The 15,931-nt window shown below is 37.2% G+C and overlaps 1 protein-coding gene across 2 annotated transcripts in view; it reads right to left on the bottom strand.

Moving 5' to 3' along the window:
* Positions 1–15,931, bottom strand: part of phf14 (PHD finger protein 14) — a 116,654-nt gene that overhangs the window by 42,090 nt on the left and 58,633 nt on the right. For both annotated transcript variants that reach the window (XM_088928998.1, XM_088928997.1), the window contains exons 15-16: positions 12,960–13,016; positions 12,744–12,865 (exon numbers count right to left, since the gene is read on the bottom strand). In XM_088928998.1, the coding sequence (XP_088785124.1) occupies positions 12,744–12,865; positions 12,960–13,016 (179 nt within the window). The remainder of the gene's footprint in view (positions 1–12,743; positions 12,866–12,959; positions 13,017–15,931) is intronic.

Below are 15,931 nucleotides of genomic sequence, written 5' to 3'. Positions count from 1 at the left end.
CTTCTAAGGCAGTGAAAGAAATTACTTTTCATTTTTCCCCCAGACCAAAAACCATAACTTTTGGAAAATTAAATAACAAAAAGTTATTTTTGTTCCAGTTTTACCCAACACATCTAATTTTTACCTCTTCCCTGAAATCACTGCAAACAGGAATAGATAGCCTGTCCCTGTTCAGACTGAAATTTAGAGCCGTGGTTCATGGACAATTTACCACAGAAATATAATCCTCTGCTGCCTGCAACATTGTGATGTACAGCAGATGAAAAAGAAAACCACTCACATGATTTAAACCAAACGGGGAAAAAAACGCAACATAGAAAGAGAGAGAAAAAGCACATTACAAATAAGCAAAAAAAAAGGTTAAATAACACTTTCACTTTCTATCTTTGCAGAGAGTGAGGTGGTGAAAAAAGATGCTTTCTATGCCATGTCTCTCAAAGCTACATCACAAGGCTCTGCTGGCGGTCTCAGTGCAGATCTGGTGCAGCTGACAAGCGAAATGAGCACTTGTCTCTCTGCTTCGTCTCAAGTGGAAGCCTCCTTTGGGAAGGCTGGGGACTGACAGGCAGGGGCCACGCAGGCCAGGGGGGCTCACAGTTCCTGATTGTACTGTGGCAAGTGGCACTGTTAAGAAAGGGTGTTTTCACTTATAAATCCGTAAAAAAAAAATGTTGAGTAGTTCTAATGCCTTTGGATGCATTACAGAGACAGTTCAGAAAGAATCATAAGTTAAAACACTGTCAAATTGGAAAGAATCAAATATTTATGGGACCTCAACATTTAGTCATAATTATATTCTTTTCACCCACCTCCCCAGTGAAAACACTAAAATTAGGAATAAAAACGCATCAATTGGTCTTAACTTGTTTATTAACATGCTGTAGACATTCAACTGGATTCTGTCTTTATTAATTACCGTGGGGAAAATGTCAGAAATGTTTTTTCCTGATTTTTGTGTATCATGCAGTTTTGCTGACATCACACACAACAACACATTATGCCCATATAACCACTCGCCCAGGTCGGTGTTCTTAACCCTGAACTGTCTGCGAAGGGACCATATTTTTAGCACGACAACATTCTCTCAGAAGAACTACTCTGCTTGCCAGTCTCTGTAGACCTATTTTTTTTTACACAAAATTTCACTTCCTATTTTGAAAAATCTGATATCAAGCATTGTTTCTGCTTTTAGATTTGTTGAGTTTATTTACTTAATAATTTAATTTAGTATAAAACTATTCTTTTAATACAAGTCTAGTTAATTCAAAATCATTTAACCAAATAAATTCATGATGCCTGGGGAATTATGACCATGGATATTTGGGGTGGTCCCATTTTTCCATATTGTCTTCCCATATTGTTGATGAAATTATGAAATTATTTGCATTAAACATTCCTAACATGAAGGACCTCATTTACTCAATTACAGCACTGGACTCAAACGCTCTGAAGTGTTTCTGCATTTTCCTGCACAATATTCCCATCACCCTGTGGAAAATGAGGATTTACTAGGACAAAACAACAGGAGTGCAGTGCTGTTGCCACCTCAAGACTGAATATGTGACACTGGGGATATGAGCTCACAGACTGATGTCCGTTTTCCAAGCACTGCAAAGTCCAAATTACTGCCTCTTGTAAATCAGCCCCTAAGTGTTGTTATATCATGCACAATTAGCATATTTTGGTTCCACAAAATCTCAAATGGCCTTTAAATCATAGCTTTGATATAATTTGCATTGTTACTGTGTTGTGCCATTTAAGGGAAGCCTCTGAACTGGGTAAGTGATAGGCTGCAGGTGTGCTGATGGTGTTCAGTAATGTAGGGAGGGCCTTATAAAAATGACTTATCATCCAAACCACCGGTGTTTGTAGCTAATGAAACACAGATATTGCAGCCGCCCCTGGCCTTTATAGAGCAGAGAGGAGGTTGCCACTTGCTTCTTTCCCTCAGGACTGCTTTAAGCGACATGGCTGTCTCCACTCCCCTGCTGGAGGGTAGGCCATCCTGGGTTGTCTGCAGTTAGGAAATTAATAGAAGTGTTATCAATGTCTTCACTGTTGCGTACCTATACAAACGAAGAATAAAGTCATGCTTTATCCCTGATCCTGAAGTAATAACAGATTATATTAGTGTATATATAAAATGAAGCAATGTAATATGCATGTGATTACAACATACAGTACAAGAATCCTCCCAACACTGCACCCCTATCCGCACATATATAAATCACAGAGGCATGCACACACTAGTCTTGGGTTGCAAAGTATGATGCAAACGAAAACGCAAATAAAACTTCACGGGTGACTGTACACGGAATTCATTTTTTGCACATAGTCCATTTCAAAGAAGCGTTCATTAGCTGGAATTTAATTTCAAAATTTGTAAGAGGGCTGCAGATATTCCACAGCACATTCTTCAGATCAGCACTTGTTTCCAAGTCCATGCCTTACAGCTGAAGGACTAGACCACCGCAGCAACACATCTACCATGTGAGGGGTATACAGTACCTGACATTTTCTGTGATGAGAAAATCGTTAGCAATCAAGAGATTCTTGCTTACACTGACTTACAATGAGGAAAGACTAACAATAAATGACCATTTAGATGATAAACAGGAGTGAAGAACATGGGTGTAAACATGTACCTACCCAAATACTGAAATTTAGCAGCTGAAAACAAGACAAATGGATAGAATGCTGCAGAGAGACTAATGAGAAGTGTTGTATTGTTATACATAAGTGGAAATTGATTTCTGGCTTGTCTTCTCCCTCCAAAAAGTACACAAATTGCAAAAAACTTAAGCCTTATACTCCTTTGAGCTTTTTTGTTGCAAAATACAAAATGTTTCAGCATTTACTTTTTTAATTATCATGCCTTAATTAACCTTTTGTAATATTTGCTGTATATCGCTATGAACATCTTTCGAATTAAACTACTGCTCAGTGATGCACACAAGGTAGGCCTGGAAAGATGATTACATTTAATTGGAAATGTAAATGTCAAAAACTATTTTTTACATCTTAAAGGGAAAGTAGCACAAAACTAAGACTGCAGCTAAACGCAGTCACATTTTCAGCCCCCTGCAAGGTTTCCACAGTTTGCTCCTATTTTAGTCTGCAATCATGACACATTTCAGATAGACCTTTATATTTAGAATCGTCATAATCCACGCCAAACTGAAAAATAAAAAAAAACACTTGTTTTTCAGATTTATAGATTTGTCAGGTAAATTAGAAGATTCTCAGTTGCTTAAGTATTCAACTCCTTTTACAATGGCAACTCTACATCAATGCTTGTGCAAAAGAATAGCGTGAAAGGTCACAAATGCAGTGTGACGTTCTGTCTGTATCTCAGCAAAGTGGTTTAACTTGACTTTAGCGTAAATGTTTTCGTCTTCGAGTTCCCTCACAAAGATACTGAATTTCTAAACACAACACACATAGCATCATGACAAATCAACCATGAAGAGTAAGGAGCTTTCGAACCAAGTCATGGATGAAGTGGTAGAGAGGCACAGATCAAGAGAAGGTTACTTATCCCTTTAAGTCCAGTGCAGTCTATCATTAAAAAGTGGAATGTATGCTGTACCACCCAGACACTACCTAAATCGGGTTGCCCTTCTGCACTCAGACACAGAGCATGTGGGTAAGCAGGAAACTGGCTTGGGATGCCACACTAAAGCAGTCAGTGACCTTTAAAGATCGTCAAAGCTCAATGTCTGAAACAGGAATCAGTGGTCCTACATCGGCCTTCTTCCTATATAAATCTATCTTGTAAGGGCAAGTAACGAGAAAAAAATATGACTGAAAGACTTCTCTTAAATCGCCTATGAGATGTACTGTGGCAGAAGGTTTAAAGTCTAAATGCAAAAGACAACAAAGCACATCAGTTGGGTATTACCATCCCTACTGTCAAGCATGGTGGTGGAAACCTCAATTAGGGATGCGTCTCACCAGCCGGAAATGAGCAAAGTAAGGGTGATTCCCAGAGGAAAACTTACTTGAGTCAAACGAGCATCTAAAACTGGTCAACATTTTTGAAAGACACTGATCCACAGTTACAATGGAGGGGTTTGACAAGAAGAAAGACAATGTCCTTTCTCAGAGCCCTGACAATCTAGCAGTGCATTTGTAGTAAGACTTGATGATTGCAGCCCATCAACAATCTCCAAAAAACTTGTCAGAACTGGAGCAGTTCTGCCAGGGCGCATACATCATCCCAGTTTGCAAAGCTGGTAGAAACTTATCCAAAAACACAGAGAGCAGTAACTGCTGTCAAAGATGACTTCCACCAAGTACTTACTAAGGGGGCTGAATACTAACACAATTATTAAGTTTCACTTTGTATATCTCCCTCACAGTGTTCAGTCTGATCACTACTTTGAATAAAAACAGTTCATCTGAAAACTGAAAAATCAGAATTCCTGCAAGTGTGATATTATTGATAGGGGGGAATACTTTTTCAAGGCTTTCATGGTTAAAGACAATTTTTTGTTTTCAACAAAGACGAGCATGCATGTTAAATTAAGAGGATAAGAGTATGTAAAAGTACTCATAAAGCACATAAAAACTAATTTTAATCATCCCTCTACCCCTCACTTCTGAAAATAGATTAACAAGACAGGTTCATTTTAGTATATGTCACACAGAGTATGAAGCTTTTTGCTTGTCATCAATCTAAACCAAATGTAACTCTGCAATAACTGTACACTAGTCATTGTCTGCAGATGATGCCAAACTGCCAAGACTGAAGAGGTGGTAAAGAAATTTTAAAAAGACTAAGGCAAACCCAGGACTAGGCAAACACCTGGCAGATGACAAGTAATGCAGACAATTTCAGAATAATGAAGGCAGAGAAAACATAAATTATAAATTTAAGCTGGGAAACACTGGGTTTGAAGAAACAATGAAATGTCTATGTTTAGACATCATGTTCATCTTCCAGACAATGTGAGCAAGAAACACAAAAGAGAGTGTGAGAATGTATAGTTAAAAGTGTAAAGTTTAAATCAAACCATGTTATGTTAGAAATATGAATAATATACAATTGTGATTACCACATTACAAAAAGGGTGACCAGATACATTCCTGAGCTTAAGTCATGTCCTACTCTAACAGCCTTAAAGAACTCTTTTTAATCTTCGGCAGAAAAGACTACAGTTCATAAAAATCCCCACGAAATGGCTGGAGATGATCCTCAGATCAATTAGTTATCAGCAAACACATGAGTGACGAAACGAGGTACTTTCTTAGTTGCAATCTTGTAGTCTTATTTATCTTGAACTAAATGCATAACCATAAAAGAAAACTGCAAGGACCCAGTATATAAACTACATCATGTAAATTGTGTTATATTAATCTTAAAAGATTAAAAACAAACATTTAATTATGTTTAGATACAGACCTCTTTCATGCTTGCCCTGTCTCAGATCAGATTTTTTCATGCAGTAATAAAAAGACTGCCTTGGTCTTTTAATAAATGCCTGGATGACATTATAGGACCAGTTACTACTTACTACCAGACAAGCTAGATGGGTCAACTGGCCTTTTCTCATTTGTGACTGTTCTTATACTTATTCTGTAGAGTCAGCCAAAGATGGCTGACTATCAGCAATTAATAATGGTAAGAATCCAATGACTTTCTACAAAGTGGAGTCTAATTTCTGACAGGTAGAAAGAAACTTACAAAAATGTAGAAACAGAGTGAATATTAATGGTTAGTAGCTTTCAAAATATAAAGAAGTAATAATACTTTTCGAGTTTTAGAACCGCTTCCTAACAAAAACTCTCTCCAACGCATTCAGAAGGTGCCTGTCACTGAAGAGGCCCTTCTAGGTGAGCAGCAGGTGTTGTGATGTCCCAGTGTCTTCTTCAATAATGCACCTCTGTTCCCCTCTATCTATTCCAGAGATTGCACTTAAGGACCTTGTCACAACAAGGTCCTTGATGTTATCAAAGCAATTTGGGGCTACTTTAATCATTGGTAAAATTGAGCAACCTGAAGAATTTTTGGCCTGACAGAATTCAATCACTCCAAAGAGTGGATATTGATTGATGTAATCTTATTTGGGTGCAAAGGAAACGTGATTGATTCCTTTTTGTCTGCAACACATGTCTTTCTCCTCAAGCCAGTTGTATCCCTTTCATCTAATGTTTAATCTGCAAGGAGTTCTTAACGGTTTCCCTGAAGCAGAAGCTCCTTCATCTGAGCTTATCCTTCTTGTTACTTCAGTTCATATTTTATCCCTCAAAGTACGTACTTAAAAAAATGGACTAAAGAGCAGTGATATAGTGTATATGATGAGTCACCCTAGATTAAGGCAGATATCATCTGATGATTTAATTAACTATAGACAGCATTATCTAACAAAATTAGCTCACTAATTCTGAAAAGGGCTACACTTAATATACCATGCACAGGCCAAGTGCAAAGGTAGATTAATCCTATATTGACCCCTTTACATTAAACTGACAAGAAGAGCTTTGCTTAAAGCCATCATGCTGTTCTGAGAACATTGCAAGATCATAGAAAAATAAATTTGTAATTGCCTTAAATAGAAATTAATGTTTCTAAAACTTATAGCATAATTAAATGCCCATATTGGACATTTTAGGTATCACCAATACTTGATTTTCAAGTGAGCCTTGCAAAGCAGCTAATTAAGTGCTATATAAATGAGTATATTTAAAAACCCTACAATATTTTGGTTAATAATATAACATTAAAAATTGTTGTAAGTATGGCACTGAAAAGTAAAGGCTACTGCTTTTAAAAGAGAAAATATAAGGATGCAACACTCAGAACTAAAACACGCAAGATTATTTTATGACTAGGTTAAAACAGGTCTGAAGTATACAGTCCATATATTGACAAAAAAGACTTGCTGTATCAACCCTTTTCATTACCATCTGAATTAGTCTTACTCCGGCAAAAATAACAGGATAAATTTATCACAAGAACAGAGTAATTAACTGAGGAGTAACTGTGTGATGAAGTCAATAATGCACAATGCAGCTGTGAATTGATTTAGGGATGACAAAATGCTCCATCGTTCTGCGAGTAGTTTCTATAGCAAGGGTGGATTATCTACGTTTTCCAACCTCCCTCTTTTTGATTTACCGTCAGTCTTTCCTAGATCATTAAGTGATGCTTTAAAACAAGAAAAGAACTATGATTAAATGAACTGAAGCCTACATACATCCCCCCACCTCCGTCGTATTTAATATATGGAAATATGCACATTTTTAAGGATTTACAAAAGAACAAGAAAAATTGCTTAGAATTATTTTGTCTCAACTACACTGCACCCAAAATTAAAAATGGTTTCAGCCTAGTTTCCTCCTTTTTCCACCATTTATTCAGTCTTACTGCAGATGTCCACTAGTAAATCATGCTCAAGAGATCTTGTTGGTATTACTTTGAATTACCATGTTTTGATTAAATTATTTTCTTCGCACATTAAAGACCAATGTGCTTGTTCTCTTCCCTGAATTCATCTGCCTTAAAAATTGATTTGCGACATGTCTGTGACTTACTCTCCATTCATCCCTCTCCTGTGACCGGAGATGACCTTACAGACAATTAAATATCGTCCTATTCGCCACCTTCTACAATCCGTTTTTGAAACCATCACTGCTGACAAGACGAAATGGAAAATGACATGTGGTAAGTGGTACACTCATACGTGATACTTTGCTCCTTCTGTCCACTAATTGGAAGCAATGTTCTCCTGATACATAATTTGTCTATGCCCACAATAACAACACAAGGGAATGCCATAAATTACCATTAAAGAGTAAAGTGGCTGTAAACGAGCCCAGAGGATGGAGAATGGCAGAGAAAGAGCAGTGCTGCATGCTCCAGGCAATTTTAGAGAAAGAAGCTTCAAGTAATAGAATTCAGATGCTTGGTCACTCTTCCTCTACATTCCCATTCCAGCTTGGATGTTCTCTTTAACAGGAAAAAGGGGGAGTCAGCAAAAACAGAATGCCACCATTAAATCATTTCACAGGATTCTGTGTCAAAAATGTAATGGGAAATGCACTCATCATTGGAAAGGTTACTGTTCTTCCAGAACATCTTTCCTCTTGGTTCAGGGCTCATCCCTTAATATAACTGTGCCGATACCACAGCTGGCTGTTCTCCCCGGGTTTAATGTGGCAGATGAAGGATTATGGCATTTACAGCTTGCTACAGTGCAGCGATTCTAGCAGTAAGGTAGCAGAAAGTGATCCTGTGATTTAAGGAAAACTGTTTTGTTTTTGTACCAACGCTTAATATCTGAAGCAACACTATCTAGTATTGTCATGCCATGCGGTTTACCAGATTTTCTGCCAAAGCCGCTTATATGAGATTGACAGTCCACAGGGCAGAGAATCACATTTGCTCTATGGACTCAGAGCTTACTTTACAGAAGTAAACAGACAAATATGAGGAAAGTATTTCTGTCATGATGCCCCATGCAAGAGGTTTATGTAACCATGTTTTTTTTCACTAATGAATAGAAGATGACTAAATTAAATCTATAATGCGACTGCTTATTACAAGTTTATCTATAATGGTATTTTCATTTTAATTACTCATGTGGCACTATAATGATAAAGTAAAAGTCAAGTCTATTGAATCTAAATGGTGGTAGACATACCCTCTGCACGAGAGCAAGGCAGGGCTTCCAAAAGAAGTACTACAGCAGATCCTCACATTTGAAGTGTAAGTTTCTGGATTTTCATAAGGCTTTTGATAAAGTAAATCTTTTAAGAGGAATTCTCAGATCACAGGTGGTAGGCATTCATGGAAAAGTGTGTGTTTCTTTGGAAAGTGGTTAATAGAAAACAGAGTCCAGAAAATGAGTGAATGTTCAGATTAGGGTGATTTAATTAGTGCAGTACTACAGACATTTGTATCAGGTTCACTGTTCTTTATCTTTATCAATAATCTAGATTTTGCCAGAATTAGCAAACTGGTCATGTTTGCAGACAATACCAAAACAGGATGGTTTTCAAACACTACAGGATCAGAAAAAGAAATTAAAAAACATTTAGCTAAAAATCACGACTGGGATCAATAAGCTCCTAAATAGCAATCCTCTCTTCCGTGACATTCATACTGGCGTAGAAGGGAAGAACATAATTTCTATGTTCTCATCGCCAATCTCTTAACAAGGGCTGTTTACAATTAAGTTATTACAAAATGTAACTTTTAAATAAAATGTTTTGTATGGCTGAACAGCAACATACATTCTGTACAAGACAGTCTGTAAATAAATCTTATAGTGAAGACATATTTGCAAATAGTGGATAAACTGCCTTCATCACAGTATAAATCAAGAACACATCTTCTCTTGACTAGTTTTAAATGCGCAAGGACGTAAATTACTATCCAAACTTTAACCATATGTTTGCAATTCAAGTTTTAAAATTACAAGCTTTTGCACTACACACATTTTAATATGTGTAAGCAACTCATTACACAATCCCACAAGCCCTAAGGAATGAAGTTCTGGAGGGACAGATGACACCTGTCAAAACACACTGACAGGCCATAGGGCAAAAGTATTCAGATGACAGCACAGACTCTAGGACATGAGAGAGAATAAGATGCTCTACAAAATTTTAATTTTGTTTTGTTTTATCTTTTATAAAATGATGCTTCCAAAATGCCCCAGAGATGAATCAAATGGAAATTAAAATTAACTCTCTATATCAAAGAGACTTGAGTGTTTATGTTGAAAACTGGAAAAAAACGACAACTGCACATTGCAGATCATTACATTGAAAATTATGAATGTAATGGGAAACTATACAACTGCATTTAGAGTATTGTGTTCCATTTCAGAAACAAAATCCAAAAAATAAATAAATTTAGTTTAAAGAGGCATGTCAGAAAGCAATTCTAAAAAACACTACATTTCAAGCTCAGGAAACAGAAAGCCCCTGGGGTCTGTCTAGAAGCAGCTTGAAATTCTCAACTCAAGAACAACAAAACATTCAGCATTTAGTGCATCTTACTGGGAATCAACCCTGAATGCAACAATGGTCCCCCATGTTACAGATACAGTAGTCCAATTTAGTGGAGTAACAGTGGAGCTGCTGAATGTATCTGCAGTCGCTGCTAACATTTCTATCATATACACCAAGGATTAATACCCTCAGGGACAGTGTTTCAGTTTGCAGGATGTACATTCTGCAGTGGCCCAGCAATTAAGGCAACGGATTGATCGGGGGACTCGTAGTTCTAGCCTGTGACTGATTCAATCAACGAGTGTGAACCTGAGCTAGCTTTATTAGCACTGGACCTCAGCTAAAACATAGATTTACAGTATATAACATCTTGATGGATGTGATGCATGTGATTACTAAACAGTGTAAAATATATACAGTACATACAAAGAGTGTCAACAATTGTAGTGAAAGTACGAGGAGTAAGGATCATCTTATAATGTCAGTGACTGTCATTTCAGGATAATACACGGATAATGACCGATCTTGGCATTACTTAAATCAGAAAAAAAGCAGGTGGAAAGAATACAAAAAACGGAGAAGCATATAGACACAAAACCTTGTGTATTTAATAACCTCTCCAAGTTTTAGATAAACCAGGTCTTAGATCATGAATAGGAAAAGGAGACTTTCACTTTAAACTATTTTAAAACCAGGCTAAATCACATAATGGAATCAGAATTTTCCCCACAATTAGTTCTCCTTCAGGTTCATTTAAATGTTTTGCCTGAAAGATTATTAGCTATGTTCGTATATTCTGACAGGCATCAGTCACAAGATTTCCAGGAAAGGTTTAACAGAAGTCTTTTTATAGACATTTCCGATATGCAAATATAAAATACATCTGATACCAACAAAATGCAGAAAAAAAGATTTAATATGACTTATTAAAATAAGATGAACTATGATGCATCTATCATCCCACGATACCAAGGATAAAAGCCAAAATGTATAAAGAGGGAATCTGGCATGACAGGTTACAATTACAATGAAGGCTAAGCTTTCTATTCTGAACATATTTAGTGAAATCCAAGCATTTTGCAGAAGAAATAAATTGTGAAATAAATGGTACCTATGTAGTAAGAGCATTTCACTGACTTTTTTATTGTTTAACAAACAAACTAAAAAAAATAGAATGTGTTTTATGTGTATTGGCAAAAAATGTCAGCAAAAAGTAAAAAGACCAGGAATTGTCAGCTGACTGTTTGTTCCAGGACACCCTAGTCCAAACCTGGGTGACCTTGAGTTCCAATTGAGGTCTATTATTTAAATGAAAGCTTAACTGAATGAATGATTTACTTACTTCCTTGAGATTTCCATAGGTATAGCTGCAGAAAAATCTAATTAGTAGGTACATCAATGTATGAACTGAGAGCTAGCCTGAAGTGACACTTAAAAAGACTGCAGTCCGGAGCCCTGGTCATAAGGAATACCTGAAGTTATATCTAGGAGTTTTTAATGTAGGGTACATTTGCAAAATTGCTTTCAACTTTTAAAAGACAAAATATGATGGTAACTGTTATCATGTCAATGCTGACTTGTGTGTTTCAGAACTGTCTTAATTCAGGTGTGTTACCCAATATGTAAACAACAGTACCTCTACCAAATGCAAAGCTCAATGTGGGAGTGTTGATAGAGTGTCACTTCCACATAAGTGTGTTCATCCTAAATTGATCAAATATTAACAGATGTAAAGTGAGAAATAATGTCAAGCAAGATTAAAGAGGCAGAGTAAAGAGAAGTATGCTGAAATTGATAAAAAAAGAACATTTCATCACAGAAACAATTTAAATAAAATAAAGTGATAGCATTGGAGATATAGAGCTCAGCTACAATTAATGAAAACTGGTAGAAACAGTGTTGTTGCAGGACCAAGGCTGGAAACCACTGACCTTAAGAACCTGACTTATGCCTATCCAGCCTTGATGGGTATCAATCACGCATACTGAGGAATTTTACTCTGAGATGGTTAAGGACGAGGCCCAAACTCAAATAACCATCCTGAGTTCCGAGGAACTTTCATTACAGGCTATGCCACACTTATATCCCTTTTTACAGTATCTATCATTACCACAAGACATGGCCCTTTATAACTACACACGTTACACTGTTACCAAAACACACTCCTTTTAAAGCTATTTCTTGCAAGTGTCAAACATACAGAGAAGGAAGGTCATTTAATACAGTTAATTTTGTGACTTAAATGTGCATTTTAACAGATGCAAAATTAACACTTTAATGGTTAAATAAGAGTTATACAATCCTAAGAAACATAGTGCTACATTAATCACAAATCGTCTAAATAAACAATGTATCACACCTTTGTTAAAGGACTTATGCACAGTACTGAAAAAGCTAGTGGATGGACCCTTTAAAAAAGCCTAATACCTTCTTATTGGACGGACCGTTATTTATTATTATAGGACCTGTTATGTTTAAACCACTGACTGCACTGTTAAGGATAAGAAATAATCCTCGTTTTAAGAAGAGACACAGACAGAGCAAGAAAAATTGACTAAAAACAAAAACAGATTATCCCGCCTTAATTACATCTAAATCCACTGTGTAAATGTGTGTGGCAGTTCAATAATGCAGATCAATCAGTGCTTCCGAAGTGATGTTTCCCCCTAAATCACATTTCTTTTTCTCATTCCGTGCTGCCATTTCATTCATTAGACATAAGGTGATCCTAATGAAGAAGGAACTTTAATCACCAGGGGAAATGCCCACAAAGCCCGGCCTACCTGACTAAATTCTCATTGTCTCCCGGGCCCTTGCAAGTGGCGCACTCTGTTCTCATGTCATCTGCTTTGGGCTTCTTCTGCATTACTGACTGGCGCTGTCTTCTCTCCCTCAGAGGAGGATCCTAATCAGGCAAAACACAGTATTTGTTTGGCAATTGTTTTCTTTTGTAAAGCGAGAAATTATTAAAGAAACCCGAACGGGGAAAAAAAAAATACCTCTGCTTTTTCTTCTTCAGAAATCGAGACTCGTTTTCTCTTTTGGCCTCTGGTTCTCTAAAATACAGAAATGGTGATAAAACAATCACTAAAAACAAAACCTGATTAGAAATGTAAGAATAAAACATGCACAGCTGAAAAATTGATAGACGGAATTAAAAAGGCACTTCCCGAAACTTCTTCAAATCAGGTGAAGTAAAGTTGTCTGTTTTCTGTTGTATGTGTTACAAAACCATTTTTGGGAAGGTACTGGGCTGCCTCACTGTTGACATCAGCAGCTAAAGAACAGTTTAATTTAGGGGTTGCAAAATTACTCTCTAGAAACGGACAACAAATCCAGCTGGTCTTGGTCTCAGTTACACAAGTGAAGCTTTAATTAACAGTTTTCAGCTCTTTAACACGTAGGTGGCTGTCCTGTAACATATAGCATTTCATCACTAAAATAAAATCCCAAACCTTTCAAGCAGGAAAAAAAAACCTGCGAACATTCCAACCAAGCAACTTGTTAGTTCAATTAAGTCTTCAATTAGGTATTTATGCTTGGCTAGAATAAGAACCAACAGGTATGTGGTCCACCTGGAGCAAGACTGGTATGGCCAATTTCTAAAATGTGCACAAATGCTATTTGGAATCCCTGATCTAGCATGTTAATTAATACCTTCGGGAGAAACAATAGAAATTGTTTTGAACTAGAAATCCTTTCCTAGGACTCTTCTTCCTCTTCCTTTAAAATCTACTTGCCTTTGAAGAAAACGGGCCTGCACAAACAAACTACTTGGACAGTAACTACCTATCGAAGCCCATGGCTCCACAGAAGCATTGTCGCGAAAGATAAAAAAAAATGAACAATGTTATAAATGAATTTACCACACGTAAACATCAGTCATTTACTTCTACCTTATCCCTTCTCAGGCACAGATTGATTTTTTTTAGGGGAATGCTAACCCAGAAATTCACACCGACAACATCTGTTGCCATTCTTGATAAAAATAAAAGGAGTTCAAAACCATTGCGTAATGGCACGCTGGCACTGCATGGTGCCTGGTAGGAGTAATCCCTTCTTCTTGGGCGCCAGGAGGCCCGTGAGTATGCCTCACTGAACGCGAGGAGTGGAAATACCCTGCAGCAATGTACACTGCTCTCTTGTTCCAGCCATGTTGCTTCCTAGACTTTTGTTCTCAGGTCACAAAAGAACTGAGGTCCCCTTCAGGTCACCCTCTTTTCCTTCACAAGATTGCAATGGCATCAGTGAATCAAGACATTCACCGTTTCTTTAGCAGCAAAACAGTTTATCCCATTTACACATATGACAGTTTTATGAGAAACACGCATTTGAACATACTTTAACCACGACACCTGCTTCTCCATTTGTGTCAGGTCTGTTAAAATGAGGTTTGTACACATTGCCAAGTTTACCTCGGATAGTAACAGCACACTCTAAACCACATTAAGCAATGGCTAAAAAACGTGCCCAAGGTTGTATGCTGTATTTACAGGAAATTAATCCAACTTTTGGAACTAAACTGACAACTCTGGAACAGAAAAGGACAACACCACTCACAAAAAATAGGTCAGACACATGTAGCTTCAAAAATGGCACTTGTTAATGCCAGAAACAACATTGAAACGACTGCCTTTTCCACCAATTAAAACTTTTTAAGGGTAAATATTTAATTTTGAACCGCGCAGAATGAATAATCACCAAGAGGATTAAGCGTTCAGTTTTTCAAAAACCAGGACCTCCATTACACTGGAAAATAATACATTTGCATCTTAAAGTCAGAGGCAGATTAAGGTACTCAGCGGTTTTTAAAGAGGAAGAAAAATCTACAACATATTTAAACAGATTGTGAAAACAATTCCATCTGTTGCCTTTGGCTTTAAACCACATGGCAGATGGAACAGTTATCATTATAAATGCTAACTGCTATAATGTTGCCAATTGGCTTCTAAATTTACTACCACTACTTCTACTACACTACACAAGTAGTTTCAAACAACACTTACTGTAAAATCTCAATTCTATGGATGAATTCTGTAAAACATTTTACTAATCACTCTTTCAGCAACCGCTCTAGTTAAATCCATACGTTATGTTTGTGAAAACAACAGGACAGTTTCCGAAAAAAAAGTCACCCCTGGCTCAGAACTGAATAACAGAATAATACAATCACACAACTATACCACATGAAAATTAAATACTTGGTTCCCTCAAGCTTTTTTTTTAAATTAAATGCCAAAATATTAAAGCATTTTATTTTTATTAAAGTGTAATGGCTCAAACATATTAAGAGCCTTCATGGTAGCACTGCATCGGAGCAGCCTAACACAGCCTTGTGACTTGATGGTGAATTGGCTCTCTAGTCTTTACATGCCAGTCAGCTGTGACTTAACAACTACTCAGCGCTGCTGCAGAACGCAGCCCGCGTGAGCCCCATCGGTTTTTATACTGCCTGCCAGTCCAGTGAGAGCAGCTGCACACAGCCACAGAAACACGGCAACCTCTCTGGCACGGATACACGATATATGAAGCCTGAAGCAGCTCTCTGCTGTTTAGTTCCTCTTGTGGGCTACACGGCTTTTAATGAAACTACTCGGTCTGGACACACCCCTTAATGGAAATCCAGTTCCCTTTGCAGCTATAGCTTTTCACTGTATTTTACAGAGAAAAAACACTTTACTATGGACCACACAGAATACTGAAAATTAAATTTGAAGAAGACAAATGGAAGCAATGTTGATCAGGGTAAAATGAGTAAATAATTCAGTCTCTAGGTCTGCTCTTAACACAGCACTAAAGCATACCTACCCCACCCCTCTCTCCCCCAGACTCCAGGCACTGCAGGCACAGTGCATGGTCACGTTCCCTTATGGGCCTTGGACCTTGCTACTGTTCATTTATCAATAACAAAAATATTTTTATAATTTTCATTTTCTACCTTCCAAAAAATAAAAGGATGCAATGACTACTT

This window comes from Atractosteus spatula, chromosome 12, assembly GCF_055471065.1.
Source record: "Atractosteus spatula isolate fAtrSpa1 chromosome 12, fAtrSpa1.hap1, whole genome shotgun sequence".
Taxonomy (NCBI): domain Eukaryota; kingdom Metazoa; phylum Chordata; class Actinopteri; order Semionotiformes; family Lepisosteidae; genus Atractosteus; species Atractosteus spatula.
The sequence above is the reverse complement of the archived record's forward strand: the minus strand, read 5'-3'. Positions and strand labels throughout refer to the sequence as shown.